General features: G+C 61.1%; 1 protein-coding gene across 1 annotated transcript in view; it reads right to left on the minus strand.

Moving 5' to 3' along the window:
- Nucleotides 1-714: 714 nt before the first annotated feature.
- The window catches only part of LRP1 (LDL receptor related protein 1), a 76,863-nt gene continuing 59,344 nt past the window's right edge, over nt 715-18,233 (minus strand). The window contains exons 51-89 of the mRNA XM_006217930.4: nt 18,068-18,184; nt 17,790-17,918; nt 17,404-17,526; nt 17,181-17,321; nt 16,892-17,082; nt 15,851-16,034; nt 15,610-15,695; nt 15,320-15,439; nt 14,722-14,909; nt 14,384-14,589; nt 13,659-13,847; nt 13,007-13,155; nt 12,492-12,585; nt 12,261-12,377; nt 11,916-12,035; nt 11,426-11,548; nt 11,157-11,282; nt 10,623-10,739; nt 9,816-9,922; nt 9,579-9,711; nt 8,783-8,902; nt 8,537-8,659; nt 8,267-8,407; nt 8,030-8,164; nt 7,826-7,945; nt 6,531-6,799; nt 5,892-6,070; nt 5,307-5,413; nt 4,940-5,056; nt 4,286-4,462; nt 4,024-4,164; nt 3,742-3,915; nt 3,333-3,494; nt 2,772-2,946; nt 2,514-2,615; nt 2,311-2,375; nt 2,117-2,207; nt 1,873-2,017; nt 715-1,708 (exon numbers count right to left, since the gene is read on the minus strand). Coding sequence (XP_006217992.1) covers nt 1,568-1,708; nt 1,873-2,017; nt 2,117-2,207; nt 2,311-2,375; nt 2,514-2,615; nt 2,772-2,946; nt 3,333-3,494; nt 3,742-3,915; nt 4,024-4,164; nt 4,286-4,462; nt 4,940-5,056; nt 5,307-5,413; nt 5,892-6,070; nt 6,531-6,799; nt 7,826-7,945; nt 8,030-8,164; nt 8,267-8,407; nt 8,537-8,659; nt 8,783-8,902; nt 9,579-9,711; nt 9,816-9,922; nt 10,623-10,739; nt 11,157-11,282; nt 11,426-11,548; nt 11,916-12,035; nt 12,261-12,377; nt 12,492-12,585; nt 13,007-13,155; nt 13,659-13,847; nt 14,384-14,589; nt 14,722-14,909; nt 15,320-15,439; nt 15,610-15,695; nt 15,851-16,034; nt 16,892-17,082; nt 17,181-17,321; nt 17,404-17,526; nt 17,790-17,918; nt 18,068-18,184 — 5,444 coding nt within the window. The 3' untranslated portion in view covers nt 715-1,567. The remainder of the gene's footprint in view (nt 1,709-1,872; nt 2,018-2,116; nt 2,208-2,310; nt 2,376-2,513; nt 2,616-2,771; nt 2,947-3,332; nt 3,495-3,741; nt 3,916-4,023; nt 4,165-4,285; nt 4,463-4,939; nt 5,057-5,306; nt 5,414-5,891; nt 6,071-6,530; nt 6,800-7,825; nt 7,946-8,029; nt 8,165-8,266; nt 8,408-8,536; nt 8,660-8,782; nt 8,903-9,578; nt 9,712-9,815; nt 9,923-10,622; nt 10,740-11,156; nt 11,283-11,425; nt 11,549-11,915; nt 12,036-12,260; nt 12,378-12,491; nt 12,586-13,006; nt 13,156-13,658; nt 13,848-14,383; nt 14,590-14,721; nt 14,910-15,319; nt 15,440-15,609; nt 15,696-15,850; nt 16,035-16,891; nt 17,083-17,180; nt 17,322-17,403; nt 17,527-17,789; nt 17,919-18,067; nt 18,185-18,233) is intronic.

Here is an 18,233-nt window from a genome sequence, read left to right on the forward strand (position 1 = left end):
GGGAGGGCTCTTGTTTCTAGAGGTGTGTAGACCCATAGTTTCTTCAAGAAAGGAGGAAGACTGAGGAAGTTGGTCAGGGAGGGAGAGGGAATGAAAGGCAGTGTTCCCCCTTTGAGAGTTGGCTAAGGGTTCTTCAGATATTTAAAACCTCCCGGGGGGGGGCCCTCTTTTCCTGAATCCAAGGTTCTTACTCTTGGCATCTGATTAATTAGTCTCCATGAAATGTGAAATGTTAGTGCATCAAGAGCAAACTTAGTTACAGATTTAAAAAAAAGAAAAAGCAAATTTAGGCAGAGACAGCTGTATGGGACCACCCTGAAGGATTAGAAAGCCTTTCACAATCCCAGTGTGTTTATTTCTTATTGTGGGATTTCTCACTGTTGGAGATCATTTTGGGTACAGTTGGTGGTGTCCCATAAAAGTGACAATGCAGAGAAACAGAGCTTGGAGTTAGTGTCCTAGAGCCAGAGGGAACACATGATCCAGAGAGGTGAAGTCACTGGCTCAAGGTCACACAGCCAAGAGAAGAAGGTCTTCCTGGTCAAGTCCAGTGCCCCCCGCTTCCCTGTTACAGCAGAATGAAGGGGGAGGGAGCTCCAGAAGAGCGCTGAAGACCAGATGCTCAAGCACAGAGCATGGCTCCCTCTGGTGGTGGCAGCAGGCAGGCACAGTCCAGCTTCCAGAGTCTTACCCAGAGTCATAGGTAGACACAAGTGGTTTTTTTCTTTTTCTTTTTTTCTTTTTTTTACAATTTTATTTATAACAATATCTGTGTTATTTAGTTGTAAAGGAATTCAGCAAAAATTATTAAAACATTCGTGTCCCCAAAACGGGGCTGCCCACTTGCCCTTCCTTGGTGTGCCCCACTTCCTCCTTGTCCCCAGGGGGAGGGGAGCCTGGGGGACTGTTTACCAAAGAAAGTCTCCAGCCCTGGGGCCATGGTGGGGGCACTAGAGAGGGAGAGGGCCTGTCTGGGGGGATATTGGGCGTGGCTATCCCAGAGGTGCCCCTGGAGCTGAGGCTGGGGCATGGGATGGCCTCCTCCAAGAAGAACTGAAAATCTCCATCCTTTCCTTCCTACCTTAGCCAGAGCCAAATCTTCCAGACAGGGGCAGCAAAGGACACAGCTTCCCCCAAACCCCAGAATTGGCCCTCAGGGAGCTGGGGGTGGGGGGATGAGAGGGGAGAGCCTTGACAAAGTGTCTTGTACAGGGAGGGGGAGGCAGCACCACCAGCTCTCCCAGTGGGGGTGCGTTTTTGGCGGGAAGGTGGGAGGTGGGGTCCCCTCATACCTATAAGTCGCAGGAGCCCCCTCTCTGCTCCCCCCCCAGAAGGCAGCATTGGGGGTGTGTGCTGAGGAGCAGGCAGGAAGGAGAACGGAAAGAGATAATACTGTGCTCGCTTGCTCACTTGCTCGCTCACATATAAAAAGTAATTCCTTCATTTTTACATTTATACATCCCAGCAGGGCCGGGGAGGGGTTGGCTAGGCAGGAGGGGGGCTTGTTGAGGGACTTCTCTGGAAAGGGGCAGGAGGCTCTCTGGGGGAAGTCCAATGGCGCAGGGCCCTATGCCAAGGGGTCCCCTATCTCGTCTTCAGGGCCCCGGCCCAGGAGTTCTCGCTTCTCATCCGTGCTGGCCAGGGAGTGGCGGCTGCCGTGACCACCCATGTAGAGTGTGGCGTACACGGGGTTGGTGAAATTGGTGGGCTGCAAGGTGACAGAGGGTTGAGGTGGGCTCAGGGGCTGGGCTCTGCGGCCGGGCTACCCCACCTCCACCTCCATTCCATCATCCAACCCAATACCTTTGGTCACCCCACCCACAGCCCCTTATCCCCGTGCTGGAAGCCTCCTCCCCTGTTCTCCCAGCCCACCTTGTCAGGGTCCAAGGCAAAGTCAGCATCCAGTAGGCCCCCTACATCATCAGGCTCCCCGCCTTCGTACATCTTATAGGTGGGGTTCCCAATCTCCACATTCATGGCCCCGTTGGTCATCCGCTGGTGTTGGAAGCCCTTAGCCCTGGGGAGAGGTAGGAGCGTTAGGGGGCAGGGATTCTAGGCGGGTAAGGCTAGGGCAGTAAAATCACAGCCAGAATTTTGCAGACACCCCATAACGCACCCTCGGACTCGCCGCTTGTACCAGAACACCACCCCTGCTACCAGCAGCAGCAGCAGCAGCAACAGCAGAGGGATTAGGATGGAGGCCATATCTAGAGGGGAGAAGGTGGGAAGCCCAGTCAGAAAGGCCCGGGAGGCACAAATCCCTCTGTCCCGGGTCCCAGCCACCCTGCCTCCCCAGCCCCTGCCACCTACGTCCAGGCTGCTGTTGGCCGACCACTTGCTCCTCACACCGGGGTCCTGCCATGTGGGGTGGGCACCTGCAGACAGGAGGGGCAGAGCTGAGTGGGCATGACCTCCACAGCCGTGGCTGCCAGGGAGACTGGATCCCGAGAGCCTGGCTCAGACTTGGGAAAGGGTGGGATGATCTAGGTCTCTGAGGCTCAGGCCCAACTCACTGGCATTCAGGCATCATTTTGCTGTTCATGGTGCAGGAACCGCCATTGCTGCAGTGGCCAACGCAGGTCAGACAGCTGGGGGCCACCCGGCCGTCAGAACAGCTGCAGGAAGGAGTGAGAGGCTGGGCAGGGCTGGTGGAGGGCATCCGGAGATGGAAGGGATGGGGCAGGGGGAGCAACGGGGGGTCGGAGCAGGTGGAGGAGCAGAGGGTGGGACAGGGCAGGGTTTAGCTGGGCAGACCGTGGGGCCCCACTCACTTGCAGGTGACATCCCCACTCTGCTTGTTGACCACGCAGGCCCCATCGAGACAGCGGCTACACTTGTTTACTTCGCACCTCGGCCCCTCGAAGTAGGCGGTGCAGCGGCACTGCCGGGAGCCGTCAGCAGCCATCTGACATGTGCCTAGGTTCTCACAGTAGCCAGAGCATTGCCCTGTGGTTTGGGGGGTGGGAGAGTAGGTGCCTCAAACCCCATCCTTGTGAGGGTCCTCCACAGGTTATGGGGAGCAGCTGGACACCTGAGGGGACCCCCAGGCCTTTTGGGTGATGCCCACCTCCTCCTGAGCCCCCTGCTGTCCCCGCGTCATAGGCTCGAGGGTACAAAGATGTCCCTGAGCATCCTGACAGGGAACTACTTTTGCTTAAATAATCCTGACACCGCTGAGGGAGTGAGGCTCGGGGGAGGGGGCTGACACTGACACCTTCGTGGGGCAGCGCCAGCTGCTTGGGTCTGGCTGAGCTGTGAATGACCTCCCGCCCTAGGACTCAGCCCCCAGCTCCATCGTCCCCTGCCCCAGGGCCCAGGGCCGGCTCACTCACGGTACTGGCAGCGATCTCCCAGGAAGCCGGGAAGGCACCGGCACTGGGGCTGGTTGCCCTGGTTGACAGTGCAGGTGCTGTTGTTGGCGCAGTAGCCCGCACACACCTGCTGGGTGCATTTGGGGCCCGTGAAGCCTGTGGGGCACCGGCACGTGGGCATGCCTGGCGGGAGAGGATGTGTGAGTGGGACTGTGGCCCACTGAGCTGCCCAGCTCTATTGCAGGAAATGGGGCTGGGAGGACCCCGGTGGGAGGCAAATGGTGGAGAAGAGGGACACTGGGGTTGTGGGCAGGAGGCGGGGCAGGGGGGCAGAGGTGAAGTGAGCAGGGGAGGGGCTGGGGATTTGCTGGAAGGGCAGCTTGAGGGTGGGGGCCCTGAGGAGTCCTGGCGGGAGAACTGAAGGCCATACCAGAGGGGGAGGCAGCGCAGGTGCCCCCGTTGCGACAGTGCTCCCAGCACTGGTCCAGCTCACACTTGTCGCCGGTGTAGCGGGGCTGGCAGCGGCACTTGGGCTGCCTCCGGGCGTTGAGGAAGCAGCTGCCACCATTGAAGCACTGCAGGTTACAGGTTCCGGGCCGAGGGGCTGTGGGAAGGACCATAGGGGGCAGAGCCAAGGGAGAAGGGGACTTCAGCGGCCGCAGAGGGGTGGCCCTGGAGCAGGGGATGGGGACAGGGCAGGGCGTGGGCTTACCGTCCGGCGGGGGCGTGGGCGAGGGCACAGCTACACACGTGCCATTGTCCAGCCGCTTCCCATTGGGACAGGTGCAGACGGGCCCGCTGGGGCTCAGCAGGCAGAGCCACTCGCACTTCTTGCGGTCACAGGGGTTGGTCACTGCAGGTGGGCAGGGGTGGGAGGGTGCTGAGCCCTGCAGACCTAGACCCTTGCCTGCCCGCCAGGACCTGAGGCTGCAGCTGGGAGACCCAGTGCCCCCAGGCCTGCCCTCTCCGCCCACCTTCAGGCTGCTTGTGCTGGTGGTACAGGACCACGTCGGAGGCGTGGCTCAGGCCCCCCGTCAGGTTGATCAAGGGGCTGTGTCCAAACTTATGGATCTTGAAGACACGGTTATTGATGTAGGTGACGCCGTAGATGTAATCCTCAAAGACGTCGATGCTGAAGGGGTGACTTAGGCCTGGGGAGGAGTCAGAGGGGACTCAGGCCCTGGTCACGCTCTCCAGGACACTGGCCCCCACAGCTCCCGGCACCTCACACTCAACATGTCCCAAAGTCAACTCCCCCCAGACTATTCCTCCTCCTGTGGCCACTACTGACAAAAGATTCCATCAGCTCTAGAATTCGGGGGACAGGATGGACTTCTGTTCCCTCTCCCCACATTTGCTAATTTCCTACTAGTACCCATGGGGCCTCCACACAGCTCAATACTCATTGGTAGAACGAATGAACGGACAAGTGGCCCAGAGGTCAGCAGAGACCACAGGCCTGCATGGTTGATTCCGGGGGTTCCAGCTGGGAGGGGCCTGAAAGGCGCTGCAGGATTGTTGGGGGCCAGGCCGAGGAGGCTGGCAGGCACTGGACGAGGCCTTGGGCTCAGAGGGGAGGACACGAGGCCTGCGGTCAGGGCTGGCCGAGGCCGCTGGTGGACGCTGACCTCGTTTGCTGTCAGCAGCCACGATGGGGTCTGTGCCGTTGAGCCGGATGCTGCCGATGACTGAGAGCTTGGCATCGGCCCAGTACAGCCGTTCATTGTGATAATCCACGGCCAGGCCTGGGGGAGCAGAGAGCACTGTGAGGGCCCGGCCTTCCCACCCCAGGCTTGGGGAAAAAGCAAGACTGTCTCCACGTTTGGGACCGCTCCACCCTGGTCCCGTGACCACTTCCAAACACCTCTTCTGGGAGGAGCCTCCATAACCCACGTGTCTCATCCCCGTCCAAGCCCTTCCCCTCCCTGGCTTTTATGTGGCCCCAGGCTCAACAAGCCTAGCCCTCCCACACCCCCTGCCCCCAGCCACACGGACCTGTGGGCCATTGGATGTTGTCCTGTACCAGTGTCTCCCGAAGGGTCCCATCCATTGCTGCCGTTTCAATCTTGGGGTGGTTCCCCCAGTCTGACCAGTACATGGTTCTGGGGAGGGAGAAGGAGTGTGGGTAGGACCTGAGGCTGCCGGAGGAGGCCAGTCAAGGTGGGCACAGGGACTGCTGGGTATTGAGAGGAGGGTGTTCTGTCCATCTCCTCCAGAGAGAACCAGGGGGAGTCAGCTTCCTGATCAGGTTAAGGATCTTTTACTCTAAAACCACAATGTGCTAACCTGGGGTCATCTAAGTAGGCAGAGCTGCCCCCTGAAGCAGAGAAGCCTAGAACCTGGCCGCCCCTGACAGCCAGTCAGGCGGAGATCAGGCCCCATCCGAGTGGGCCAGGGAGACTCCAGGCAGCAGGGGGACGGCCAGGGCTGGGGGCAGCCCAGAAGAGCTGGGGCCTGTGGAGGCCTCTGACCTCAGACTGGTCTGGGAGGGGAAGGACACACCGGGGGATGCTGGGCACCTGTCCCCATCCCAGGGGCTCCCTGGCCTGGCCCAGATGCCCCCCTCAGACTGCTGCCCACCCCCTCGGCGGGTCCACCACAATGGCGTGGGGCTCGTCAATCATGCCGGAGATGAGTGTCTTGCGGTTCTCGCCCTTCATCTGCGCCACTTCAATCACATCTCGGCCCGAGTCCGTCCAGTACACGTTCCCGGCCACCCAGTCGACGGCAATGCCCCTCGGCATCTTGAGCCCTGAAATCTGAACGGGGAGGTCACCACTTCAGGAGCTACTGCCTTTCGTCTTCCTGCTCATTATCCATCCTCCCACCCCTTGCTAGCCTGTCCCTGCTAAATACCATCACCCTGTTTTAGTGAGGAACAAAGTAAGGCCCGAAGAGGCTAAACAGGATGGCAAGACAGACACAGTGGGCTGGCAGTGACAGTCAGGAATGAATGCAGCTCTGATGCTGAAGGCCAGGGGCCCACTGGCCCTGCAGCCTTGACCGCGATGTGGCAGAGCCAGCTACTGATGATAGCGCTGCTCTGTCCACTTGCTGTCTGAGCCTCACCACGTAAACCGAAGGCTGGCCTGCCCTCCGGTCTCACCCTTTGCCCCCTCCGCTGTCCTTTGCAAACTCTGCTCTGAGCCGTCTACTCTTTGGAGTCTTCCCACCCAGTCCATGTCTCTGTGTAGATCCCACCCCAGGCTGGGTGCTTACATTGAGGTGGGTGACGCCCCGGTCAATCTGCCGCCGGTGGCGATTGGAAGTGGTGGGGGGCGCGGCAGGTGGCAGGCTGCGGTAGGAGATGGTGCCCGTGTGCCAGTTAGTCCAGTAGACGCGGCCGGCCTTGACATGGACATCCATGGCATCGATGCGGACACTCTCGTCACCCTGGAAGGCCTGCTCGTAAGCTGAATGGGGGTGACTGGGGAACAGGCTGCGGATCTCATTGTCGTCAGCGATGTACAGGACCTGATACTCAGAGCCTGGAGGGACAAAAGACCAGATGTTGGCGAGGGTGAAAGGTGAGGTGGGGCTGTTGGGCCTGGTGCTGGGAGGAGCCACCCCAGATGTGCTCCCCATCCAGCCCAGCCCCTCTCCCACAATGTCTTCTCTCCTCATGGAACATTCTGCCCCAGCCAGAAGCCTCTGCTGATCCTGCCCCAGAGCCAGGCTTGACGGCTCTAGCCTCAGTCCTTAGAACTTCCTTCTCCTCTCCTCTCCTCTCCTCTCCTCTCTTCTCTTGAGCTGATCTAGTGTGACCTGATACTCCAGAAAGCTGTCTCTCCTCTTCCAGCCTTAGGGACTTCTGCCTATTCACGGCCTCTGGCTGGCATCACCACGTTCTCTGCTCCAAACTGTCTAATATCTGCTCGTGGGTGCACACGCATGTGGGGATGTATGAGCATGGCCATGGAGGGGTATAGGTGTGCATGGGCATCTGAGTGCAGTTGGGCATGTGTGGTGGGGTTCTGTGTATCTATACGCCCCTATGTGTGCACGGGTGTGTGTACGTGGATGTGGGGGGTGTCTGTATTCAGGCACAAGGAAGATACAGGTATGTGTCAAAGAATGTATAGGAATAGAGCTTACACATTCTTACAAAAAAAAGAAGAAAAGGTGAATATGCAAAGTGAGTGATGGATGTGTAAATCCAGTGAGGGGAATCGTTTCACCAGGTGCACATTAATCAGATCATCACCTTGCACACGTTAAATATCTGACAATTCTGTTAATCGTACACCTTAGTGCAGCTGGAAAAAAGTGTAATGGGAATACGCAGGTGGGATACACATGGTGATGCGTGTCTGTGCGCTCTCTCCTCAGCCCAGAACTCCTCAGCCCGGCGGCCTCTGCACGGCTGCCAGCTCTACGTGCAGGAAGCTGCACCTGTGGGCTTAGGGTTCCGCCTCAGGCAAGGGGATATGGACGAAAAATAGCGTATTCCTGGTCCCAGTTTCATACCCGTGTTGCAAGCCGCGCCCCTCTCTCGGTCCTCCCGCAGCGCCTACCTTCGGCCTTGCAGGTGTTGTGCGTCTTCATGAAGTTGCGCGCACAGCTGCACAGGTGGCCGCCCTTGGTGTTGTTGCAGAGCTGTGAGCAGGTGCCGAAGCGCAGGCATTCATTGATGTCTGGGGGTGACATGGGAGCGTCATGGAGAGTCTTGCGGCTGGGGCTTCCGCCTGCCCGCCTGCTAGGCCCCGCCGCTTTCCTACCCTGGCATCCGGGCTGGCCTGGCACTGTGTGGAAGCCAGTGCGGCAGGCACAGTACGCGGCTTTCTCGGTGCGCACACAACGTGCCTCATCCCCGCAGATGCTGGCGTTGGCGGCGCAGCTGGTCAGCTTAGGGTCTGTGGGGACAGAAAGTGGATCCTCTTCCGAACCCCCATAGGCCTGTGCTTCGGCTCTCCGCCCCTCCTGGCCAACCCCATGCCCCAGCACGCCTGTCTCACCGATGCTGCAGCCCTCCTCGTCAGAGCCGTCCCCGCAGTCATCGAACATATTGCAGCGCAGCGAGGAGGAGAGGCAGCGCTGGTTCCGGCACAGAAACTCCTTCTTGTCTTTGCAGTGGGCGGTCTGCGCGGTGGGCGGCTCTGGGGGAGGGCGGGGCTTCAGGTCCTGGGGATTTACCACCCTGCCCCTCTTCCCACTGGGGCCCCCCAGTCACAGGTAGACACCCACTCTAGGCACCCCAGGCTCCTTCTCACTGGCCCCCTGCTCACCACAGTCCTCCTCATCAGTTCCATCTCCGCAGTTGTCGGTGCCGTCGCACTGGCGCCCGATCCACAGGCAGACGCGGTCGTTCTTGCAACGGAAAGGCCGGTTGGGAGGGCACACGAACTGGACTGCAGCGGCCAGGCGGCCGGAGGAGACAAGAGTCAGAATCATCCTTGGGGCGGGCCTCGGGCCGCCTGGGAGCGTGACAGCCCCGCCCTGCCCAGAGCCCCGCCAGTGCCCAGGAGCCTCACCGCACTCCTCTGGGTTCTCGTCTGAGTTGTCCCCACAGTCGTCCTCGCCATCACACTTCCATGCCAGTGGCTTGCACAGGGTGTTATTGCACTGGAACTCGTCCAGGGGGCACGTCCGCACTGGGCACCAGGGGGAGCAAAGAGTAAAAAATGAGCCCTGAGCCCCAGGCTGCTGGGGGCCTGGTCTTACCTCGACCTCTCCCTCCAGAGGTGGAGGCCTAGAGGGAAGAGCCGGGGTTTCCTAACTTTCTACCAGCTGGGTAGCTAGGCAGAACTGCCTCCTCTGGTGTTTAGGGGCAAGAGGCCTTTGAGGGGAAGAGTGTCCAGAGGGGTCCAGCGGGCCCGCTTTCTCTGGTGGTTGTGGCAGGTCCTGGGCCGACTGTAGTTCAATGCCCCGGACAGAGGAAGAGCACTGGGCAGAGAGTCAGGAGACCTAGGTTCCAGTCCCTGTCCTTGGCCCATCAGCACAGAGCCAGGATTTCTGCCCTCGCTGCTGGGGTCTTTGCACCAAGCCCCAGCCTTCTCTCACCTGGGCTTCCCACTGCCCTCTCTGGGCTGTTGAGCCCAGCCTGGTCAGCTTGGGGCAGGTGCTGCCTCATTGCCCCAGGAAGGGAAGTGAGCAGTGACTTTGCTTCTCAGGGCAGTACCTGCCATGTAGAAACTTGTGGGGTAGGGCCTGGAAGGACACAGTCTAAAGGTTTCTGCTGGATTTCAACCCAATTGGCTCCTTGACTAAGTGCTAGTGTGGGGTTGGGGGGATGGCGGGAGGGCTGGGGAGCCAAGCTCAGGGGCTCACCGCCAGTGCCACAGGCTTCCTCATCACTGCCATCCATGCAGTCAGCATCTGCATCACAGCGCCAGCGCAGGGGGATGCAGTGACCACTCTTGCACTGAAACTGGTCCATGTCACAGCGGGGGGTGCAGTCTTTCTGTGGGCATGGAAGGAGGCATCCTGGTCAGATCTGAGCACCCCTGCGGCCGTGCCCTGACTCTTCTGAGGCCACCCTTCCCTCCTTCTGGTCTCCCTGCCCACCTCATCTGAGCCATCTGCACAGTCATGATCCCCATCGCATTTCCAGCGCCCGGCAATGCAGCGGCCATTGGCACAGGAGAACTCACTCTCAGAGCAGGGCCGAGGGGCTGGGGAAGGACAGGGGAGAGACAGGCCCCAGGAGGGTGAGCGCAGGGACTCAGCCTTCAAGGGCATCTCCAGCCCTTGAAGAGCAATGTCACCCATCCCTGTGTCCCTGAAGGCCACAGTTGACTGGCATAATGACCAAGATGCTCAGCCAATCCTGGGCAAGTTAACTGGCTGCCCTCAGGGGACCAGCTGGGCCCAGAGGGTGCTCACACTTACCCCTCTGGGGCAGACACATGAGAGAGGGTACGGCCCCTGGCCCTGCCCTCACAACAGACTGTGTATGGGGAGGGAAGGGGAGGGACAAGACCACTAAGACAAGCACCGGGGTTTAAGGAGAGGCCAGTAAAGGATGATGGGCTGGCACAGCACAGGGACAGGTGGGCTCTGGGACAGCGGCAGGGGATGTGGTAGGATCACGGGCACATCAGAGACACCTACCTCTGCAACCCCGAGAGGACAGTGTGAAAATGGAGAGAAACATGAGATGAGGTGAAATGGCACAAACTCAAATACACAACATGGAGTGGGGTGGGTTGGGGTGAGGAGGGAGTGGGCTCCTGACCCCCAGTCCTGGGAGGCGGCCACCTGCCCTAGCGCAGCCTGGTGGCAGTAGGGGCAGGGGTGCTGAGCAGGGAGGTGCCCGAGGTCTCCCAGGGAAGGGCACCTGCTGGGCTGTGTGGGGCGGGGTAGGGGACATACTGCAGCTCTCCTCGTCGGAATTGTCCCCACAGTCATTGTCGTAGTCACACTGCCAGCGGCCTGGCACACAGCGGTTGTTCTTGCAGCGAAACTGGTAGGGCTCACAGGTGCGCTCGTCTAGAGGGCAGACATTGGGGCAGTCAGGGACAGAGTCGGGGAAGGACGTCAGGGTCTCGGACAGATGCGGTCAGGATGCCCAGGAGCAGGAGAGTGGGCACTCCAGCCTGACAAATGTCAGCGGTGGGAGCCCAGGCTGTGTTCTGAGATGTGGAGTCTACGGCAGCTGATAGGGCAGAAGGGACACGATTCAGGGGACCTGCTTTGGGGAGGGGATCAAGAGATGCCATAAGGTGGGCACAGAAAAGTCTGCACAGGTCTGTGCCGATGAAGTGCCGGTGGGGGTGGGGATGGGAACTAGACAAGAGGCGGTGGGCACAGGCCGTGCAGGGACCCAGTTAGCAGGCAGCCCCGGCCCTCCCCAGCCAGCGGACACTGTGCCCACTGCTCAGGCAGAGTGCCTTCCCTGAAGCTCACCACACTCTTCTTTGGGCTCATCCGAGCCGTCCCCACAGTCATCCTCTCCATCACACTTCCAGCGTGCTGGGATACAGCGGCCCGAGTCCTTGCAGCGGAACTCATCCACTCCGCAGGTCATCTGGGCTGCAAGGGGATGGCCCGGTGGTGAAGGGGAGAAATGTGCTGCAAAGGTGGGGCCTGGGGGGAGTGGCCACCAAGAGGGTCGCATGTGGGGGTGGTGGGAGGAGCAGACGTTGTAGAGGGAGGGTGGACTCCAGGACACTCACTGCAGTTGGCGGGCTCATCGCTGCCATCCACACAGTCATTGTCCCGGTCACAGACCCAGACTCGGGGGATGCAGCGCTTGGTGATGGAGCACTGGAACTGGTTGGGGGCACAGGTCACCTCGGCTGTGGGGTTGGGGGGAGAATGAGGACCTGCCCATTCCACCTCCCTCCACAGTTCAAGATCACTGTCTTCTTCTAAGGCCTGGCCCTGGCCCTGGTCCTGACAGCAAGTTTTCAGGAGGAAGGGACAGTTTATCTCCAATTCTGGTGTTTTTTGTTTTCTGGATTTGCACATCTGTATACCAAGCATGACGATTTTATGAGCAAACCAAGTCACGCCTCATATAATTTATGTTGCTTATCTAATAACATTACTTGAGAGCAGCGCAGCTCCCAGAAGAAGCGGGGAAGGGGGCAGGTTTCAACGCTAATCGTGTTTCCATGCCCGTCTCCCGCCACCCCCTTCCCTGCCGCCGCCCCAGGCACTCACGGCAGTCCCTCTCGTCCTCTCCGTCTCCACAGTTGTCCTGCCCGTTGCAGCGGAAGATGCCGGGGATACAGCGGTTGGTGTTGGTGCACTTGAACTGGCTGGGCAAGCAGACGTGGATGTCTGTGGGTGGGGGAGGGTAAGTAACGGTGGATGGAGGACTCGGGGGCAGGGCGAGGGCCTCACCCCCGCCTCAGGCTCAGGGCTGGAGCAGCAGAAGTCCAGCCTGGAGAGGCGGCTGCTGTGGGCTGAGCGTCCCCGCCCTTGGAGCACAGTTACCAGAGCCTTGAATCCCAGGGAGGGGAAAGGCAGGGCAGGAGGGTAGTCGGTGGCTGGGCAGCCCTTTACCACAGTTGGCCTCGTCACTGTTGTCCTGGCAGTCGTTGTCCCCGTCACAGATGAAGGCGGGGTTCGTGCAGATGCCTGTTGAGCACTGGAATTGTCCTGGGCGGCACTTGAACTCGGCTGCCAGGGGGGAAGATCAGCGTCAGAAGGGCCGGTGGTGGGTGCGGCCGGCCCGGGCCTCGGGAGTCAGGCCGCCCTGACGCAGGACCGTCGCCACCCGGCCCAGGCACTCACGACAGTCTGGGGGCTCGTCCGAGTGGTCCCCGCAGTCATCCTCCGTGTCACACTTCCACCAGAAGGGGATGCACTTGTCGTTCTTGCACACAAACTGGAGGGCAGGCGGGGGCGAGAGGGGTTGGTGGGGGTCTGGGGAACTCAGGAGGTTTTCTTTTGAGGGGCTGGGATGTTTCAGAGAAGCAATGGGTCAGGCACCTCGGGGGGAGGTTGAGCTGGATGGAAGGTTGGGATGTGGGGAGTGCGGGAAGGCCGGGCGAGGGGTGTCTGTGTGGAAGTGGGGGTTCGGAGGATGGGTGGGGGTCAGGGTTAGGGTCTGGGGGTGTTTGTGTGAGGTGACGGGTGTAAAAGTATTGCTGTGGGGAGACAAGAGGTAGGCAAGAAATGTGGGGGTGTTAGCGTGGGAAAACCAGATGTGTGAGGACACTAGAGCGGGTGTTGGGGTCCAAGGAGGAGCTGGGGGTACTGGTGGGGGGACGAGGCATCAGTGAGCGGGGTCTAGGGCAGAGCCTCACCTGGCTGGCAGTGCAGTTGGACACACAGTTGCGCCCGTCGCCGCCCAGGTAGAAGTTGGTGGGACAGGCACACTTGTGTCCGCCCCCTGGGGACAGCAGGCACAGGTTGCTGCAGCCGCCGTTGTTGACCTTGCAGGGGTGATTGGGCACTGCGGAGGACAGGCAGCTTAAGGGCAGCTGACTGGCCCAGGTTACGGACCACTGCTCCCCACGCCCCTGGCTCCGGTGGAGGGACGGCAGCACTGGCTGGTGATGCGTTTTCTGATCTTTGAAAGGCTGCCTAGCCTGATAGGTAGCCCATCTACCCCGGGCAGAGGTGGGACAGAGCCAAAGCCTGCTCTCTCAGGGGAAGCTGAAGCCAGAGACAGGAGAGGACTCTCTCGAGCTCCCAGGACCAGGCCTGGCCTGAACCCTGCCGCAGCCTCCTTCATGCCCTTCCTCAGCTCTGCCCTGCCTGCCTTGGGGTCCGGCCTGCTGGATGGGCCACAGGACCTTGCTGCAGCTCCTGAGAGCCAGATCGCAGCCTGTCTGTACAGCCTCCCAAGTCTCCTGGTGTCTGCAAGCACTGCTCAGTCAGTGCAGGGGGAGGGTCGGACAGGAAGCCCTCGTGCCCCGCTCCCTGGTGGCGAGCTCTCACTCTGCAGCCGCTTACCGTCGGGCTGGCGCAGGGCGTGGAAGACATGCAGGTCCATGGGCCGGTGCAGCGTGCTGATGAGGAGCGTCTTGTTGGTACCTGTGGTCTTGTGGGCACGGTTGATGGACTTTGTCTCCCAGTCGGTCCAGTAGACGTAGTCCTCAAACAGGGTCAGAGCGAAGATGTGCGGGATGTCCTGGCTCAGCACTGCGGGAGGGGCGGGGTAGGAGGGGCGAGGGCCAGGCAGCCCGTCAGCACCGAGCAGCACCAGGCACCCTCCCCGCTGGGCCTCCTGAACCCCACAGCAGCCCTGCGAGGTGGGCCCTAGCCCCAGCAACAGCCCCAAGGGACACAGCTAGTAAGTGGCAGAGTTGGAACCCAGCTCCTCCAGGCCTGTCTGCCAGCAGGTCCCTGCTCCACAATACTCGAAAAGCCCCTGCCAGGAAGTGGGGGCACGCTGAGAACCCCAGCCCCAGCCCTCCCACTCCCACCTGCCCATCACCGGGAACCATCTCTCTCTCTCCTTCCCGAGGGTGCTGGCGGTGGCTTCATGCCTGGGAGGGTCCAGGAGGGCATGACCTGGGGTGCTGTGAACCCCCAGACCTCTGGTGGGTGGCGTCCTCAGACCATGCCCTCTGGCCTTTAAGCCCACTCTTGCCCCCAAATCCTGATCCCGTGTAGCTTCAGACCCTCCCATCCCCACCAAGTCTGCTGTGTCCAGGCAGCCTCACTGGCACACTGACCAACACGGCGATTGGAGCCATCCAGGCTGGCAAACTCAATGTAGTCCTCACGGGCGTCAGCCCAGTAGATGCGTTCGGTGACGTAGTCCAGTGTGAGGCCATTGGGCCATGTGATCTTGGTGTCCACGATGACACTGCGGTCAGACCCATCCATGCCGATCCGGCCGATCAGTGAGTGGTCCCCCCAGTCTGTCCAGTACAGGTACCTGGCAGGTGGGTGGGCAGTGAGCCCTGAAAACCAGGGACTGGTCCCACCTGGAGCCTGAGGGGAGGCTGGGTCTGGACGCCTGAGCGCACCAGTTGCTATCAGGGCTCCCCAGCCCTCTTCACCCACATACCCATTCTGCACATCCACCACCAGAGCCCGGGGCTCACGGAGGCCGGAGCTGACCAGCACCGCGCGATAGGCCCCATTGAGCTTGGACACTTCGATGGTGTCTCGGCCTTTGTCACACCAGTACAGGTTGCCGCCAACCCAGTCCACGGCCAGCCCGTCAGGGTTGCTGAGGCCCGTCCGGTGCAGCACCTGTGGGCAGGGGCAGGAAGGAAGGGCCCTGGGTGACCTGGGCAGGACTCTCAGCCTCTCTGGGAGGACAGCAGATGGAAAAGGCCCTCCTTGGCCCTGGTGTCAGTTGAGGCTCAGGGAAAGAGGTCTCTAGGTGTGAGAGACCACACCCCAAAGCCCACAGTGCTCAAGAGCACAGGTTTAAGGGAGGTCAGACACAAGGGGGGACTTACTGCTGATCAGGGAAAGAGCAAGAGGACTCTCCCAGACCTTGCCCGCTGGGCTTGGAGAGAGGAGTGAGGACAAGCAGAGTCGTGCAAGTGGCTCAGTGGGGAGGGAAGAGAAGCCGTAATTCAGTGGGCGGGGTGGGGAGGAGGGAAGATGGCCTTCGGGGAGGGACCCTGGGGCTGGCTCTCGGCTCCCGGCCTCACCTGTACGTTACTCCCATTAAGGTGCATCCTTCGGATCATGCTGCCCTGGGTTGTCACGTCTGTCCAGTAGATCATCTGCTCTCGGTAGTCAAAGTCCAAGGCAACAGCGTTGTTTAGGCCCTGGGGGGTGGGCAGAGGGGTGACCAAAGAGTCAGGATGTGGATGGCTGGAGAAGTCAGTGGGGGAGTGATGATCATGGGCCCAAGTGCAGAGAATGAGGGGCTGGGCAGGGCGAGGGAAGCAGCTGTGGGCTGGGCGGTTGGTGGGGTGAGGGGGGCTGGGTCTGGCACCTGCTTCAGCAGCGTGTAGTTGGAGCCATCCAGGTTGAGCTTGCGCAGGTAGTACCGGTTGGCGAAGATCAGAAATGGTTCCTCGTCTGCAGACGGAGGGTCCTGGCTCAGCTGCCGGCTGAGGCTCCCTCGAGCCCCCCCAGATCCCCAGCCTGTCTTCAGCTTGGCCGTCCCAGCCCTACCACCACAACCCCCGCCGGCTGCCTGGGCCAACCGCACAGCCTCTAAGTGCCCGTCTCACCAGTCACAGCTTTGCAGCTGTGGGGGTCACCGCCGCGGGGGGCGTAGCCCTCCACGCACAGGCACTTGTAGCTGCCGTGGGTGTTGATGCAGCGCTGGCTGCAGGGGAAGGTGGTGCTGCACTCGTCCACGTCAGCGCACGTCCGGCCATCGTCCTTCAGGCGGAAGCCAGGGCGGCAGCGGCACTGCGGGCACAGGGAGCCTTGGGTGGGCACCGGCAGGGGTCTGGGCCACCCCAGGAACTGCAGGCCTCCCACCCTGGAGACCTGGGGTCAGAAGCTCTCCTGGGCCTCCGGCTCCCTCCATCCTGGGTAGCTGGCTCTGACAGGGAAGCCCAGCCTGGCTAGGGGGGCAGGCAGTGGACAGGTACTGAGCAGCCTGGCTCTCACCCCGACCAAAACAACTGAAGTGAGGCCCCAGCGACCGCCATGTCACCACGTCTGGAGCTTGATGCTCAGGCCTCATCTTACGCGGCCTGTGAGTATTGTCTGACAGAGCTGATCACCTCCTCCAACACTGCCTTCGCTTGGCTGTGCTCCCGCCCCAGTGGCTGCCCCTGCTCAGCCCCTCTGCTGCTTGCCCCTCACCGCCCTGCCCTCCACGTGGCTGAGCACAGGGCTCAGGCCTTAGACCTTCCTCTTTTCCATCTACACTGGCCCCCTTGGGGATCTCATCCAGACTCATGACTTAAATGCCGTCTCTATGGTGACAGCTCCCAGACTCTCTCTCCTGTCTTGCCTCCTCCTCGAACCACAAACCTGAACATCTGGGGCCGACTTGGCATCTGCACGCCCCTCCCTCTCTCATGCCCCTGACCTCGTCTGCCAGCAAAGCCTGCTGGCTCTGCCTTCCAAACAGATGCAGACCCAACCAAGCAGAGCTTTCTGTTGTGCTCAGTGCTGTGTCCCCAGCGCCGAGGACCCCGCCTGGCAGAGGAGGAGCCAAATTAGCCCTTGTTGAGTGAACAAATGAATGGGGGCTGGAGAAGGGCGTCCCTGCCAGGCTCCGGGGTGTGGAGGCTCCTGCCCAGGGCGCAACGCACCTTGAAGCCGATCTTGAGGTCCTCACAGTCCTGGCTGCAGCCACTGAGCTTGCGGCTGAGACACTCGTTGATGTGGCAGCCGCGCTCGTCTGAGCCGTCGCCGCAGTCGTCCTGGCCGTTGCAAAGCAGCGCCTCGGCCACGCAGCGCCCGCTGCTGCACAGGAACTGCGAGGAGGCGTTGCACTTGTGCTCTGGGGAGAGCAGAGGTGGCGGGTCAGCGGGGTCCCGGGTGGCCTCGGGGATGGGGCTGGGGGCCGAGATGGGGAAGGGAGCCATGCACGAGGCCCACCTGGGCTGGTGCAGTGCGGATTCTTGGGCGCCTCGTCGCTCTGGTCATGGCAGTCATTTTCACCATCGCACTCCCACTGGCGGGAGCTCAGGCAGCGCCCGTTGGCGCAGCGGAACTCGTTGGGGCCGCAGGTCGGGTACTCTGAGGATGGAGGGAGCAGGTGAGGCTGGTGGCCTGGGCTTGACGAGGGCAGGGCCCCCTCCCGCCGCGGCCCCAGGCTCACCACACTCCGGGGACTCGTCGGAGCCGTCGGCACAGTCACGGTCGTGGTCACACATGAAGTGCTTGGGGATGCACTGGCGGTTCTGACACATGAACTCGCGTTCGTCACAGGTGCTGTTGTACACTGTGGACAGAGGTGGACACAGCCCCTCAGCCCCCACCTGACCTGCTGCTGTCACCCCTTGACTTTCCCGTGCTCTGATGGTAGGACAGGCAGAGCACTGGACGGGGCATCTGGACACCCGAGCTGTAGATAGGGCTCCGACACTGGCCGCCTGAGTGACCCCTGCTGAAGCATTTCCTCTCCTTGACCTCGGTTTCCCCTTCTGCAAAGTGAGACTGTGGCCATGAGCTGCCCACCCCAGTCCTCATGGTACCGCCACTCACAGCAGCCGGCTGTGACGCTCTCGTCAGCTCCATCAGCACAGTCCTTGTCACCATCACAGAGCCAGCGCTCAGGGACGCACACGTGGGTGCCCGGGCAGGAGAAGGAGTTGGGGCCACACGTCTTGCCTTCTGTGGAGGAAACAGGGAGCCACAGAGAGACTCAGGAGTGGGTGGAGCAGCTGGGGTGACGTCCCCACTGTTTTGTTGCCCCCAGGCAGGGTGTGGAGGCCTGTCCCTCCCATGGCCACCTCCCTAACCTGACCCCAGGCACCCCTCACCGCAGTGAGCCGCCTCGTCCGAGCCATCCCCGCAGTCATCGCTGCCGTCACACAGCCACTGCTTGGAGATGCAGCGATGGTTCTGACACTCAAACTGGGCCTCTGAGCAGAACTTGTCTGGGGCAGTTGGAAGCCATAGTTAGATGGGGGAGGGACGGCAGGGCAC

Source organism: Vicugna pacos, chromosome 12 (assembly GCF_048564905.1).
Source record: "Vicugna pacos chromosome 12, VicPac4, whole genome shotgun sequence".
Lineage (NCBI taxonomy): Eukaryota > Metazoa > Chordata > Mammalia > Artiodactyla > Camelidae > Vicugna > Vicugna pacos.